Source organism: Amblyomma americanum, chromosome 1 (genome assembly GCF_052857255.1).
Source record: "Amblyomma americanum isolate KBUSLIRL-KWMA chromosome 1, ASM5285725v1, whole genome shotgun sequence".
Taxonomy (NCBI): Eukaryota; Metazoa; Arthropoda; class Arachnida; order Ixodida; family Ixodidae; genus Amblyomma; species Amblyomma americanum.
Window position 1 is genome coordinate 216,931,688 of NC_135497.1, and position 13,763 is coordinate 216,945,450.

Below are 13,763 nucleotides of genomic sequence, written 5' to 3' on the forward strand. Positions count from 1 at the left end.
TAATGATGACGTCACCGTCCAATATGGTGGATACAGGTGGGACTATGTGAGTATGCCGTCAGGGGACGAAATGGTGGCATAGTATCGGTTTCTCGAATCCAAGATGGCGACCATTAAAATTGGTTGTGCTTTTATAGTATAGGCAAGAATAAGATACTCTCGTACCGGGACCGGTTAGTGTGCACTCTAAAACCCAGGCATCAGGCGTCATCTTCCGCCGGGCTGCCAAAATGTCACGAAGTGCCTTTGCGCCAAGCACAACAAGCGGAATCTGTAGCCTCTAATAGTGCTTAAACATGTGCCTGTAATCCTCCTGCAGGTACAAGAAGTCACCTGGCCACCACTGCGTTGTGTACGGATGCTGTAGCAGCCAGAGGAAAAGAATCAGCTGGGGTGTGGAGCGTTGTGTGCGATGTGAACGACGCGGGTCGAGAGGTCTGTCGCTGAGGAGTGTTCAGCCTGCATCGTTTCCCATCAGGCGTTAAAAATGCCGACCTGCGTCTAATAAGCATTGCTGGGTTGCATAGAACGAATTACAAGACATATACGAAAGAACAAGTAAGTACTGCACTTGAAATGGTAGACTGAACTGCGTGGCCATCGCGATACGTTTAGGATTTAGTGACCGTGTTATGGGAACATGCATGTGCGCTCGGAGCATTCAGGACGCGATGACTGGGTGGGTGGGTAAGTCGCTTGAGGACGGCGTGAATAAACGTTGCGGACGGCGTGAAATAAACGTCGCCTTTGAGGACTTGTAAGCCTGTCTGCTTGCTGCGACCGCTCTCTCGCTTTCATCGACGCGAAGGTTGCGTGTGCCGAATCGCCGCCCCACTGTATGTGTGGTGACTACTGGACGGAAACTTCGACTCCCGCGAAGCTAGAACGCGTGGTAGTTGATGGTCTGAACCCACCGTAGTAACCACAACACGGACCGAGTGGAACCTTCTGCCAATACAGCTACTCGGCTACACAAGGACAAGTCCAGCCTGAAACAGCAGCGTTAGTTTTCTGTGTTTACCCGTTAGCGGCATCGATTTATGTGGTCGCGCTGAAATATATAATGCGGTGGCTTGCAGCATCCCTGGTAGAAGCGAATGAACCTAATCGAGTGGAGCGATCCTCTGTGAGCCCATTTTGGTTGTTTAAACTGGCTCGCCTTTGCAGTTCCAGTGCTCAAGTGTTACATAAGTGGGTGAGGCTTCATCAGGGTTCCCTTTTTCATCGCGTACCTCGGATGTCGTAATATCGCGGCTACGCACTTTCCTAATTCATGGCTCGTAACAAGTGCCAGTCTAGGAGGGTTTGGCTCGAAAAAACCATATGAGACCTGCTATCTGTACACGTATTCCAGCATTACTGCGCAAATTGCAGGCCTGCAGATGAGCCGTTTATAGCAACGCTCACTGCTTTATTGAACCCTGTCTCATCGTTTCGCGGACTTTGAATAAAACGTGTTTTTAGAAAATCGCATGCGAAGTTCTTGCGTTCACCGGAGGCATGTGCCCCGATGGTGGACCTGGGCCTTGAAGACCCATTGCCAGTGGACACAAGGACCGCGCCGAAAGTCACAGGATAATAAACTCGATCACTGCAAATTATGTCTTCAATTACGGCGTCGTGCAGCGTTTACAGAGTGCCATTTAGCCGCTGCTGCCATATGCGCCCTATGTCGTGTCACCCTGCGAGGCATTGCGAAAGTACGCGTTGAACAGATGGTGCCACAGCGCTTTCAAGATTTCCTGTTCCGGTCTGTATATACGGAGAGACCAATGTAAGTAGTGAAGTACAATTTGTTAGCTACCATCCTTGATCCCAAACAACAAATGGAAGTGCGAGGAGATTTCTGCATGAATGTCCCTGTAATGGGCGGCCTTATTATTGCATGCGTTTATGGTATGTTGATATACAAAGAGGAAAACTACAAGATGTCCTGAACTTCCTACATGTCAGTGGAAACTTGCGCGCTGCTTGTATCCGTCACCGCAACGATGCCCCAACGGGTTCCTTTTAAGTTCCTCACACTATGCTTGGGTGGCAACCGGGATACTGAAAAATTTTGCACAGCGGCCGGCTTGATCTTCAGCGTGGAGAACTGAAACGTGTACTTGTACAGTCATAAATAACAGCTGCATGATAGTGCTTGTCGGGTGAGGACACCCGCAGCGTTTTCTCCTCAACGGTGGGAGGTCATGTAGTAAAAAAATTTAAGGGGGCACTTAAGCTCCGACATAATGATATGACGCGATAGAGCTAATGGGACCCTTCTGCGACCTGGGGTCCTCTTTGCGTATCATTTCGCAGAGACGGACACTGTTCTTCCTTTAACCGCACCAAACGCATAACCTACCCCTAAGAGTACAATGCGATAGCATTAGCGATCGTCTCAGTCGCCTATCTATGGGTATTTATGCAGAACCTATAGTTTCTGCATGAATGAACATAGGTGCGGATTTAGCGAACCGCCACTGCCCCGGCAGGTGCCTGTTTCACACAGCCACACGAGGGACTTGTCAGACCTAGGTTGCTCTTCCCGAGCAGCCTCTCGCGATCAATCATTATTTTACTGCCACCTGCCACGGTGGGCAGTTTTTCTCACAATCCGGTGGTCAGGTTGCCACCTACCACAATGAGCAGGCAGTGATCACGTCACAAGGTCACGTGATCTAGGTGGCAGGTAGGCCACCTGCTTTCCCGCTCACAATTCCGACACCGCCGCCGACCACGCCAAAATTTCTGCAGAATGGAAGCCTTAACGCTATCGCGCAGCACTAACAAACTCACCTGCAGTTTTTCTTTTGCGCCGAGATCCGCAGTTTTAGGCTATGTTCTGCGTTGCCTATAGCACATTTGCTGTTCGGTAGAGGTGACGAAGGTTGGCTGCCCTGTACAACGGCAGAAAACATGCGCTGCTTCAAGCACACTAGGAAATTTTTATTGTCTTCAGGGAGCCGCTGTTAATAATAAGCGCCCCCCAGAAGATATAGCTTGCGTATTACGATTCTTTCAGTGTGAAAATTGACGTTAGTTATGCAATGCGCGGTCACATGATCTGGTTCCAGTCTTCATATTCGTCTACTGCCCTAACGAAACAGTTCTGAGGGTCACACTGGCAACATTGCAGTTCTCACGCCTTAAATAGATAAGAGGTTTAGAGTTTTCAGCAGTGTGCTTACGCTAATGCTCCTCCTCTTTGTATTTCTCTGGCGTACTTTCAAGCCTGTCCTACCCCTGTGCTCTTTAACCCCTATGTTTGTAATGCACCTTCCTGATTGGCCTCTCAGCTCCTCGCCTAAGACTCGCCTTTTTGTCGATTACTGCGTCGACTTGTTTGACACGCAAAGCCGTTTTAACATTTGGTCAATGTTGCTGAATATTGAGATCATCGTTTGCTTTTGCATACTGTCTAAATCAAAGTGGGCCCGCTGTGGCAGGAATCAACCCTTCCAACTCGTGCCCAGCAGCCGGAAGCCATAGTTACCGATTTTCCCCCCATACTTCCGCCTTGCTGAACCATAGTTACCGAGCCTCAGCGGAAGGTTCCTTGATAGAACGCCGTGTCTATTATTACCGGAAATATGCGTTCTGCCAGCGAGCCAAGTCCAGTGTGAAATTTGATACGTGGCCCTGTGTCCCTTTTCCTTCCTGGTTTAGTGGGTTAGAATGCTAAGTGTGTGGTTAATATAGAGTCGTGCTTCAATGCCTTTCGACCAGCATGTCCCAAGGGACTTATTAACAAGCGATGGTGCGCTTAGGTTCTTTTTCGAGCGGATGAAACACAGGTGAAGCTCTTTATGACCTCCTCTCTATGTTCACTAGTGAGACCATATACATCAAGCTTTTGCGCGCCGTGTGTGCGGCGGGTTTGGATACTTTTTGCCTAGATCTAGGTTCTCTCTAAGTGGCTCTTGCAGCAAGCAGTAAATTTGAAGGGACATATGGGTCCTTATTTCTTGCCTGATGAAAGCGCAATAGAAAATGGAGGATAGCGCAGCGATGGCACCAACGACCAACCACTGCATCTTCTTCGCTTCAGAACAAACGATTCTATTGGTATTTCAGAAAACTCTACTTCGTGTGCTCCGATTAGATTTTGAGTGTGAACACAACATCTGCTTGATGCTGAAATTAGCTACATTTTAATCGACTAAGGGAAGAAAACAAGAGGTTTTCGCAAGATAGGAAGACAGCTTTGCCTTTACATGCTGGAAGTAATAGACTGCAACGGTGTGAGGTTGACACACATAATTAATAGCTGGCCGAAAACTCAGTCATTGCATTGAACAATGGTCGATACTACTTGGCAGTTGTGTTCTAGTTGCACAAGTGTTCTTACCTAACAAGCTTGAAATTGGTCATGTATGGCTATGAGAAGACATCCTTTCGACGTAATATAGTACCAGCTACAATTTTCACTCCAACTGTATCATTTTATAAACTAACTATTAAAAAATCTAGGGTGCTGTAACCATTCTTGCGCACGCTATCGGAAATAAATAATCGATTGCAATTAGAATCACTCTATCGGAAATAAAACTAATTAGACTGGTCAATAACTGCGCCAGAAAAGTAGCTGAACAATTACAGAAAATAATTGATTACTATTGCGTTATTTTCCTTGCAACTTTGATTTCCAATACAGAAATTTACTCAGACTTCAATGAAGTACTGTGGCGCGATCGATATTTTGTTATGCGCTGTTAATTCTCTGAGGAGATTTTTTTGAAGTTGTCATGGCTAATTTTCCCACATTTTCTTGTGAAGAGATCAGCAGCTGCACTGAACACTCTCTCAGTGTATGCGCTATGGGGAAGGGTGGTAGTTGCGCAGTGCTTCGATGCTAGTGCCCAAGTCCTCCATGAAGCGCCACGCTTCCTTGTTGCTCCGTGTTATGTGTGGAAGCCTCCGAGTTGGGTGCAGTGGGAGGTAAGTTACGGCTCCATCTGACAGAACGGGGGTCCCTACAGAGCGGTCATGGGACATTTCTCGGGACGAGAACTCTCGTAGAACCCGGTGGTTATTCGACTGTGGTCTCGTCCTTACCACACGCGATACTTCTCCGCAGCCGGTTCGTTTTCGCTCACTCATGAAGGGAACACCCCCGCCAGCACCAGCGTTTGCCGTCAGGTTGCTCGAAGTTCCAAAGCTGTACCATTGGTTTCAACTTATTCTTGGAAAAAATGTAACATATAACAAGTTGAATTACCCGAGACGTTAGCGTTTGAAATAAGCAACCGATTAGTACAAAGTTAAGAGAAAATGTAATTGATTACAGGTAATCAGTTACTTGTAGCGCGTTACGTGCAACTCTGACTTTAATAGAGTTCAATCGTTAAAAATTATGAAACGCCGTATTACTGTTGATATCGCTTATGGCACGCGCAACCGCTAACTGGCCGAAAGAAACAACAAGCAAGTGTCAAAGAAAGAACCGGTACAAGCCGGCGCCGTAATGATTCGAATTACAGCAGCGGCAGCGCAAAAACCTCAAGCGCTTGTACTTTCCTTCTCTGGTCGGCTTTCTCCATTCAACCACGCGATCACCGACACATTGTGCAACCAACAGTACTGAGAGCGTCCCGGAAATACTGGCTCCAGACAGTGTGTCCCTTCCTGCTTTACTGCATTATACATATATGTCTGTGCATCTCGACACCGCCGTTTGACCGACACCACGATGTGACTATGGCGGGGATCACTGAACGTGGCCAAAGCCTCAGCGGACGGTTCGCAAGGGTGCCAAAAAATCCTACAAAGTTAGCTATTACAAAGTGCCACAGCCCTCTTGATTGTACGGTTATGCTCAGTAGAGTGGCTGGTTATGCCGACCGTGCTCTATTACCTTGACAGGAATAATGCTTGACAGGTAAACATTGTCCATTCATAAAACAAGGAAGTGTTCACATCAACTTATGCCTCGGGACATACGACCGGGAACGTCTAAGGGCATCTCTAGTGAAGGAGGAAAGCGGGAATGCCTGCCAAGCGTTTCCATGATCACAGAAGACACAGAGACACCGCCAATCTCTGATGGGCCGAATTTAGAACCATGTGGAAAATTATTATACATCTAGGCTTCACGTCAACTGCCACTGCAGTGGTTATGGTGCTCGGCTGCTGACCCGAAAGACGCGAGTCCGATCCCTGCCGCGGCGGTCACATTATGATGGTATTGAGCGATGTCATTACACGTTAAAGAACTCCAGGTGGTCGAAATTATAGGGAGCCCCCCATTACGGCGTCTTCCATAGCCAGAGTCCTATTTGGGACGTTAAACTCCTTAAAGCAAGAGAAGCAGAGGTTTCACATCAGGGAATTGACACTGACAGTGTGTGCTATTCTTTATTTAACGCAGAACAGAAACTGCCTGATGTTGTATCTCTTTATTCAAGAAACTTAAATATACCAACAAGGAAAAAATACAACCAGAAATATGTCTCACTCACAAACAATGACAGCGTTATTAACAAAAATATACAATGGCATATAAACATCAGGCTCTTGTGGCAGCAGAATGAAACGCACTGCTTCCTACTGGGCTCTGCCTTCTTGTCTTTCTATGGCGCTGCTTTCTTAGGTGCCTGGTAGTTTTCCCGGCAGGAGTTCCCTCGCTTCCGAAACCTCTTCCAGTCAGTGCATAGACGGTCTGGATAGTGCAGTCATGGCCAGTGCAGTCTTGGCCAGTGCAGGGATGAAACTTTAAACACTCAAGTCTGTCTTCTAGCCCACGTTATTTCGAATTCTGATTGGGGCATTGTGGAACTCGTGGAAAGCTTTGTGTGAAGGGAAGCGTACCGGTTGTCTTCCTTCTCCGGTGTCGCCTGGCCTGCCTCCAGGGCCCGACGGCCTAGGTGTAGTCTGGGAGCCTGGGAAAAGCCCACCTCCTCCTGGTCGTGGACCTGGACCGGAGGGCGTCGTTCCGGGCCTCGGGCGCTTTGAACCATAGCCTGGTTGTTCTGGGAAAGGCTCTGGAGCAGGAGGTTGAGGACCTGGAGCTGGTACAGGTCTGGGTCTTGGCGATGGTGGTTCACCGGGCTCACCGAAGAGAGCTGTTCCAGGTGGCCTTCTTGGTGGTACTTGTGGCTTCGTTTCGGTGGGTCGTTGCGGTCTGACCGGTGGTGCTGGAACAGGAGGTTGAGGTCGAGGTTGCGGCCTAGGTTGCGGTCTAGGTCTGCCTTGCCCATAACCAGGGACTTCGGGGAATGGTTGTGGTGCGGGCTGGGGTATTTCTGGTCTGGATGGTTCTGGAACATCTGGAAGTGGAGGCGGAACAGGAGGAAGTGGACCGGGTGGAAATGGTCGCCCTCCTGTAGCTGGTGGTCTAGGCCTAGTGGGCCGCTTGCTGCCATATCCTGGACTGTCGGGAGGACCCGGTGGTGGGGATGGAGCAGGGGTTGGTGGCGGCCTTGGTACGCCTGGCGTTACTGGTGGTCGAGGTGGTGGAAATGGTTGCGGAGGCAGTGGGCTTGGTCGTGGTATGACTGGTGGTGGTGCTGGAAAACTCGGTGTGACACCAGGAGGGACAGGGCGAGATGGTCTGTATGGGGGAGGTGTCACGACACCTGGAGACGGCGGCAATGGAGAAGGTATGCGTGGTGGTCCGGGAGGAACTGGAGGCCTTGAGGGCGTTGGCGGTGGAGGAGTCGGACCTGGAAATCTGGTAGGTCCTGGAGGAGGCCTTGGAAATGGTGGTTGGGGCCTTGGACTTGGAGTGGGGGGAACGTAGGTAGGTGGCCTTGGCGTTGGAGATGGTCGAGGTGACGGAGGTGGCCTTGGTGCTGGTGGCCTTGGTGCTGGCGGTGGTTGTGGTGGGGGGACGTACGACGGTGGCCTTGGTGTTGGAGGTCTTGTTGGGGGAGCAGGCCGTGGTGGTCCTGGTGGTACATAAGCAGGTGGCCTTGGAGTTGGGCCAGGAGGCCTTGGAGCTGGTGGAGGACGTGGTTGCGCTGGGGGTACATACGCAGGTGGCCTAGGTCCTGGAGTAGGACCAACAGGAGGCCGTGGACTTGGTGGTGTGGGCGTCGGAAGTCTTGGAGATGGGAAAGGCTGTGAAGGAGTTGGCGGAGATGGAACTCGCGGTGGTCCAGGTGGTCTCGGTGCACCCGGCTCGGGATATAAGGCAACTCCTGGAGTTGGAGGAGAGGGCCCGGGGCGCGGTCTTACTGGTTGCTGATGGAATTCATGAAATTTTGAATGCGGGATGTCAAATACGGAAGGCTTCTGTCCTGGTGGCCGGGCAGGTAGTCCTGGACGTGTTGGGGATGGTGGCGAAGGGGGCCTAGGTTGAGGACCTGGTCCAGAAGGCGGCTGTGGAAAGGCTGGCGGTGGAGGTGCGCCAGGTCTCGGTGGTGGTGGTGGTGGAGCGGGTATGCGTGGAGGCTGAGGCGGTACAGGTGGCCTCGGAGGTGGCCTTGGTGTTGGAAATGGTGTGGGACCCGCGGGTACTTGCGGGCGAGGTTGAGGCCTAGGAGAGGGTCGCGGTGGCGCTGGGCCAGGAGTCGGACGGCCGGGAGTCACGCCTTCTGGGTACAAAGCTATGCCAGGAGGTGGCCTTGGCCGAGGACGCCTTGCCCCATAACCAGGTGCTTCAGGAAAGTCTCCTGCACCAGGGCCAGGTGGCTGTGGTGGTGCTGGTATTGGCCCAGTTGGAAACTGGGGTGCAGGGAAAGTTGGTCGGGGTGTTGGCCTCGGTGATGGCAGCGGAGTTGGCCTTGGTCCTGGCGGTGGCCTCGGTGGGCCAGGAATAGGGCCTACTGCTGGAGGAGGTCCTGGAAACGGCTGTGGGCGAGGGGGTCCAGGAAAAGGTCTCGGTCCTGGCGGCGCAGGAGTGGGACGTGGGCCTAGAGGGGGTACGGGTCCTGTTGGAGGACGGGGTGCAGGGGGTGGTGGTGAAGGCACGAAAGGTCTCGGTGCAGGTGGTGGAGGTGGGCCAAAGGGAGGTCGTGGACCCGGTGGTGGCTGTTGGCCAGGTTGTGGAAATCTTGGCGGGGGTTGAGGCCCAGGAACTTGTGGTCGAGGAACAGGTGATGGCGTTGGAGGAGCCGGGGGCCTCCCTTGCGGGAATTGAGGTGGGCCGCCTGCAGGTGGGGATGGCCTAGGCCTGGGTCTTCTGGGTCTGCCACCATATGAAGGCGCTTCGGGAAAGAGCGCTACGCCAGGCGGTGGTCTTTGTTGAGGTGGTGGCCCAGGCGACGGTCTTTGAGGACCTGGTGGAAGTGGTGTTGGAGGCCTGGAAGGCGGAGGTGGCGCGAAGGGTCCTGATGGGGGACCTGGAGGGAACGACGGGGGTGGAAACCTTTGGGATGGAGGCCCTAATGGAGGTGATGGTGGCCGTGGAGGAGGTGGTCCGGGAAACGTTGGAGGTGGTGGACCTTGTGGTGTGGGGGGACCTGATGGGCGTCCTGGTGTAGGAGGTTGCGGTCTAGGTGGAGGAACTGATGGAGGAGGGGGTCGAGGTCTTGTTGGCCTTGCTGGATAGCCACCAATTCCGGGAACTTGCCCTGCACCAGTTCCTGGCTTTACAGGTTGTGCCAGGAACTCGTGGAATTTATGATGTGGAATGTCGTGGACAGAAGGCTTGGGTCTGCCACCTGGTTGTGTGGGGCGTGGTGGCGAGGGCGCAGGAGCCCGTCCGGGTACTTGCGGTGGTGAAGGAGGTCTGGGGATCTGTGGAGGAATTCCGGGAATACCAGGTGGGCCTGGGGGTGGCTGCGGTCGCGGTGGAAATGGTCCTGGAAATGGGGGAGTTGGTCCTGGCACTGGTCTTGGTGATGGCCTGGGCTGTGGTGGTGTTGGGCCTGGCTGCTGCGGTCTAAATGGACTTGGACCTAGTGGCGGGGAGGGTGGTCTAGGTGAAGGCGGAGGAGGAGGCCTTCGAGGAGGAGGTGGTATGCCAGGCTCTCCAAATATGGCTGTTCCTCGAGGTGGTTGAGGAGGTGGTCTTCTTGATGGCTTTGATGGATAACCAGGAGTTTCTGGAAACCCATCTTCGTCTATTGGCGGTTTTGGTGGACCTGGAAAAGGCCCTGGCTGGAACGGTGGTGGTCGGGGTGGTCCCGGCGGCTGCGTTGGTGGTCGGGGTGGTCTGGGAGCGGGTGGTGTCGGTAATCGCGGCGGACCACTTGGGATTGTTGGAAATGGTCCCGGCCCTGGTAGAGGGATAGTAGGAGGCCGCGGTGGCCCTGGAGGCGGCAATGGTCTTGGTCCGGGCCTCGGACCTGGTCCGGGGAAAGCAGGAGGTATTCCAGGAGGTGGTGCTGGTGGCGCCGGAACCCCAGGCGGTGCAGGAAAAAGTCCAGTACCTATTGGTGGTGGCCTCCGACTGGGTGGCGAAGGAGCAGGGACTCTCCCGGGACCTGAGGTTGTTACGACAGCGATGTTAAAAAATTGCACGTGAATTATGACTATGACTACGCATATATTTTTTCGTCATTAAATTTCCTTTTAAGTGCAAGCAACTCGACTAGGTAGCTCTTAAGAAACTGCCTCGCATATACCTGGTCAACACGTCCAAAGGCAAAGGTAACAGAAATGAACTGAATCTTTAAAGAATACTTTTGAATATCCTCGCCATACGGGACCAAAATTTCGGCTTGCCAGCGCTAATTGAAATAAACCTCGTCACGCCAGGTCATGGTGGCAAACGTAAGCAAAAGATTTTGCTGGCCTATGAGCAACAGTTCTTCCTCAACGAGTTTTCGCCACACTCTGCCATGCGTGATGCTTGTTGGGAGGGTTGACGTTTCATGATGGTAAAACAGTGCATAACGAGACGAGTTAAGGAAGGAACAGAGCTCCTGTCGTCGTGTGTTCCATCTGTGTCCCGTCCTGTTACGCACTGTTTTACCATATTTGCCAAGGCATTTTGTGCCACCACAAACATGCAGCAACGCCTTACAACGTATATTTAGGTAAATTTAGGCACGGCAAAATACGTACTTAATAAAAATTACAAATGAAACTGTGGTACAACGTGATAAACTTGGTAGCTGTCTGGCTGTTGGCAGCAGAAAGCTGATTGAGACAAAGCAGCAAGCTAGGAAGGCTGCTCAGAACACTCCTATTGCTACTGTTATGACCGGGCTTGCACGAGACGCCGGAGGGAGCCGTCTAACATTGGCAGTGCGGCGCTGAACTAGCGACAGCATTTCGCAGGATCCGCGACAGCGCCGCATCGAACGCACGCCAAGAACACCCTATAGGCATCTAGAGGTGCGGTGCGCGCTTCATCAGGCGTGACATCGAGCGCCTCTCCCGCGCGTTCGCCGCCTCTCTACCTTGGCGTGACCACAAGCACGTGCACGAGCTGGCCTCGACCAAGCTACATCTAGGGATGCTGGGAAATGCCACTGCTTTATAACACCCGTTTCTGACGCAGGCGGGTGGACTCGTGGTGGATGCGTGTGGTGTGGACTCGTGATGTCTAGCGATGTAGACTCTTTTTCTTGTGAAGACGTGACTCTGCGCTTTCTTGTGCGTAGCCACCTGTTCATAATTTAAATACAAACTTTTCATCGTTCTCCCTTCAAGAAGGCCTCGGAGCATCCCTTCCTTGCATTGCCTGGGCACCGTCCTCGACGTTGAAGGAAAGCAACATCAGCACACAGCTCTTGGAAAGCTCACTAAATGGAAGCACGAGTACTCTCCGACTTTAAACAATACTAAGGCGGCAGAAATAATGGTTTATTTTTTTAATTCTGAGAAAGAAAAATGTGAATTTTAATGTACGCGTGGTCTGATCAGAGCATCAAGGTTTGTTTTTCATACATTATTTGTTGCCTGCATCATCGTCATCATCAACCTGACTACGCCCACTGCAGGGAATTGAAAATTGAAAATGGCAAATTCATGGAATTGAAAAGGCGACGATGTGTTCGTACGGGTGGGGCCAAAAAGGTGTTCGCATTCTGATTCTTCTGATTATTCTTCTCCTTCGTTTTACTCTAATGTAAGATTTAAATGGCCTAACTGAGCCTTAAGCGCCACACCCCGAGTACAACGGCGTCGCTATAACAAACTTTTTTATTATTATTTTCTGTTTACAGTGCTTATTTTGAGATTGCACTTTTTGGAAGAAAAAAAATGGAGGGGGCTCTTAAGATCTGCCTTGAGGGTTTGACGTGATAGCGTTGATAGATTAATGCCGATAATGGCGGAATTGGTCCTTCTCGACCTTACATTCATATATCCATTGGAGGCCTTATACCACTCCTGGATCAGTGTCGCAGCGGTTAAATGTGCACTACCCTGTGATGGCATGTGCCGCCACTGCTGGGGCTTGTGAGACCCAGGTTGCTCTTGCCGAGCCTCCTCTTGCGACTAATCATTATTTCAACTGCCACCTGCCACGGTGGTTAGTTTGGCCACAGTCCGGTGGGCAGGATGTGATGACGCCACAAGGTCACGTGGCCTAGTTGATAAACCTAGGTTGCTTCTCCGGGGACTTTTCGCCCACAACGATGACGCCAGATTTTCTCCTGAACGTTAATAGCTCTGTGCTCTCTTGACAGTGTTGTAGCACTAAGCATTTGCTGAATGAAATGAATAACAATCGGAGGGGGCGCTTAACCTCCGCCTAAAGGGTATGACGCGATATGGTTAATGGGATAATGCTGGTATAGGCAGAACTATTCAAGGCGCTGGCTGAATCTATTATAACCTACGGCATAACATTGTATGGAACTCGCACTGATCACTAAATGGGAGCCATAAATCACATAATTAAAAGAATTGTAAACAGTATAACTTATGGGACTATGTTGCAGGAGGTTGATAAGGAGGAAAATACAATAGACTAGGCGTACTAGAAATGCGGCAACTATTTTCTTACACAGTGCTCACATGTCATTACTTAACAGATGCTTTCAAAATGCCCGTCAAGAAAAACGCTGCCTTATGAAAGATAGAAACTTATATTAAGCCACGATGCTTTACATATTATGAGAAAAAAATAAGGAGATATTATGTGCCACAAATATTCAGTGAACTTGGCGAAGGCTTTCACAATATCAAATCTAAACGTAAAGTGACTAAACCAATAAGAAAATGGTGCTCATCCTTGCAGATAAATCACTGATGGCCTCTTGCATGCTCTCTTCTACTTTCCCTGTTTTGCTTCAGGTTTTAGGTTTGTTTAGATATGGCTTATTTGAAGCTGTTCTGATGTACTCTGTTCATTTTTGGTTGTTTTTTTCTAGTTGTATTCCTATTTTCTCAATTTTTATACATAATTCTTTACATAATACGCATGTACTAGTATGCCTAATGTCATTCGGTGATTCACCGTGCTGCCTGAACAACCAACGAACACGCTGTGCTTAGGTTGGACAGGAAAAACTCATGTGCTAAATAAAGATGAATAAATTTTGATTTGATTTGATTTTTCATTCTTTACTTTACCATCATAGAGCAGTGGTGCACCGGTTAAGCAATGCGCCACTGCTCTGCGATGGCAGGTGCTGACACCGGTGAGGTTGCCCTTTCTGAGCAGCCTCTCGCGATAGATATTTGGAGCGAATTAAAGCTCCATTATCTGAACAAGGTTTCACTTTGACCTTGAGCTAGGCTTCACACGTACGCCTGGCATAATACTATATGACTGACTACAGCTGGAGCCGAGCTACACCTGCGCCGCGCCACTGGTCTCACTGCGGCGCCGAGCCTCCACTGTATCACCTGACGTGCCCTCGTGATTAACCGTGTACAGCGTGCGCCTTACCGTGCTCGCTTCAGTTGGAGCCGTTGGGGGCTCGACTCTGCGGAGC

The 13,763-nt window shown here is 50.8% G+C and overlaps 1 protein-coding gene across 1 annotated transcript in view; it reads right to left on the minus strand.

The window, feature by feature from the left end:
* Window positions 1-6,314: 6,314 nt before the first annotated feature.
* The window catches only part of LOC144114621 (uncharacterized), a 37,029-nt gene continuing 29,580 nt past the window's right edge, over window positions 6,315-13,763 (minus strand). Inside the window, exon 3 of the mRNA XM_077648481.1 lies at window positions 6,315-10,355. Within this exon, the coding sequence (XP_077504607.1) occupies window positions 6,721-10,355 (3,635 nt within the window). The 3' untranslated portion in view covers window positions 6,315-6,720. The remainder of the gene's footprint in view (window positions 10,356-13,763) is intronic.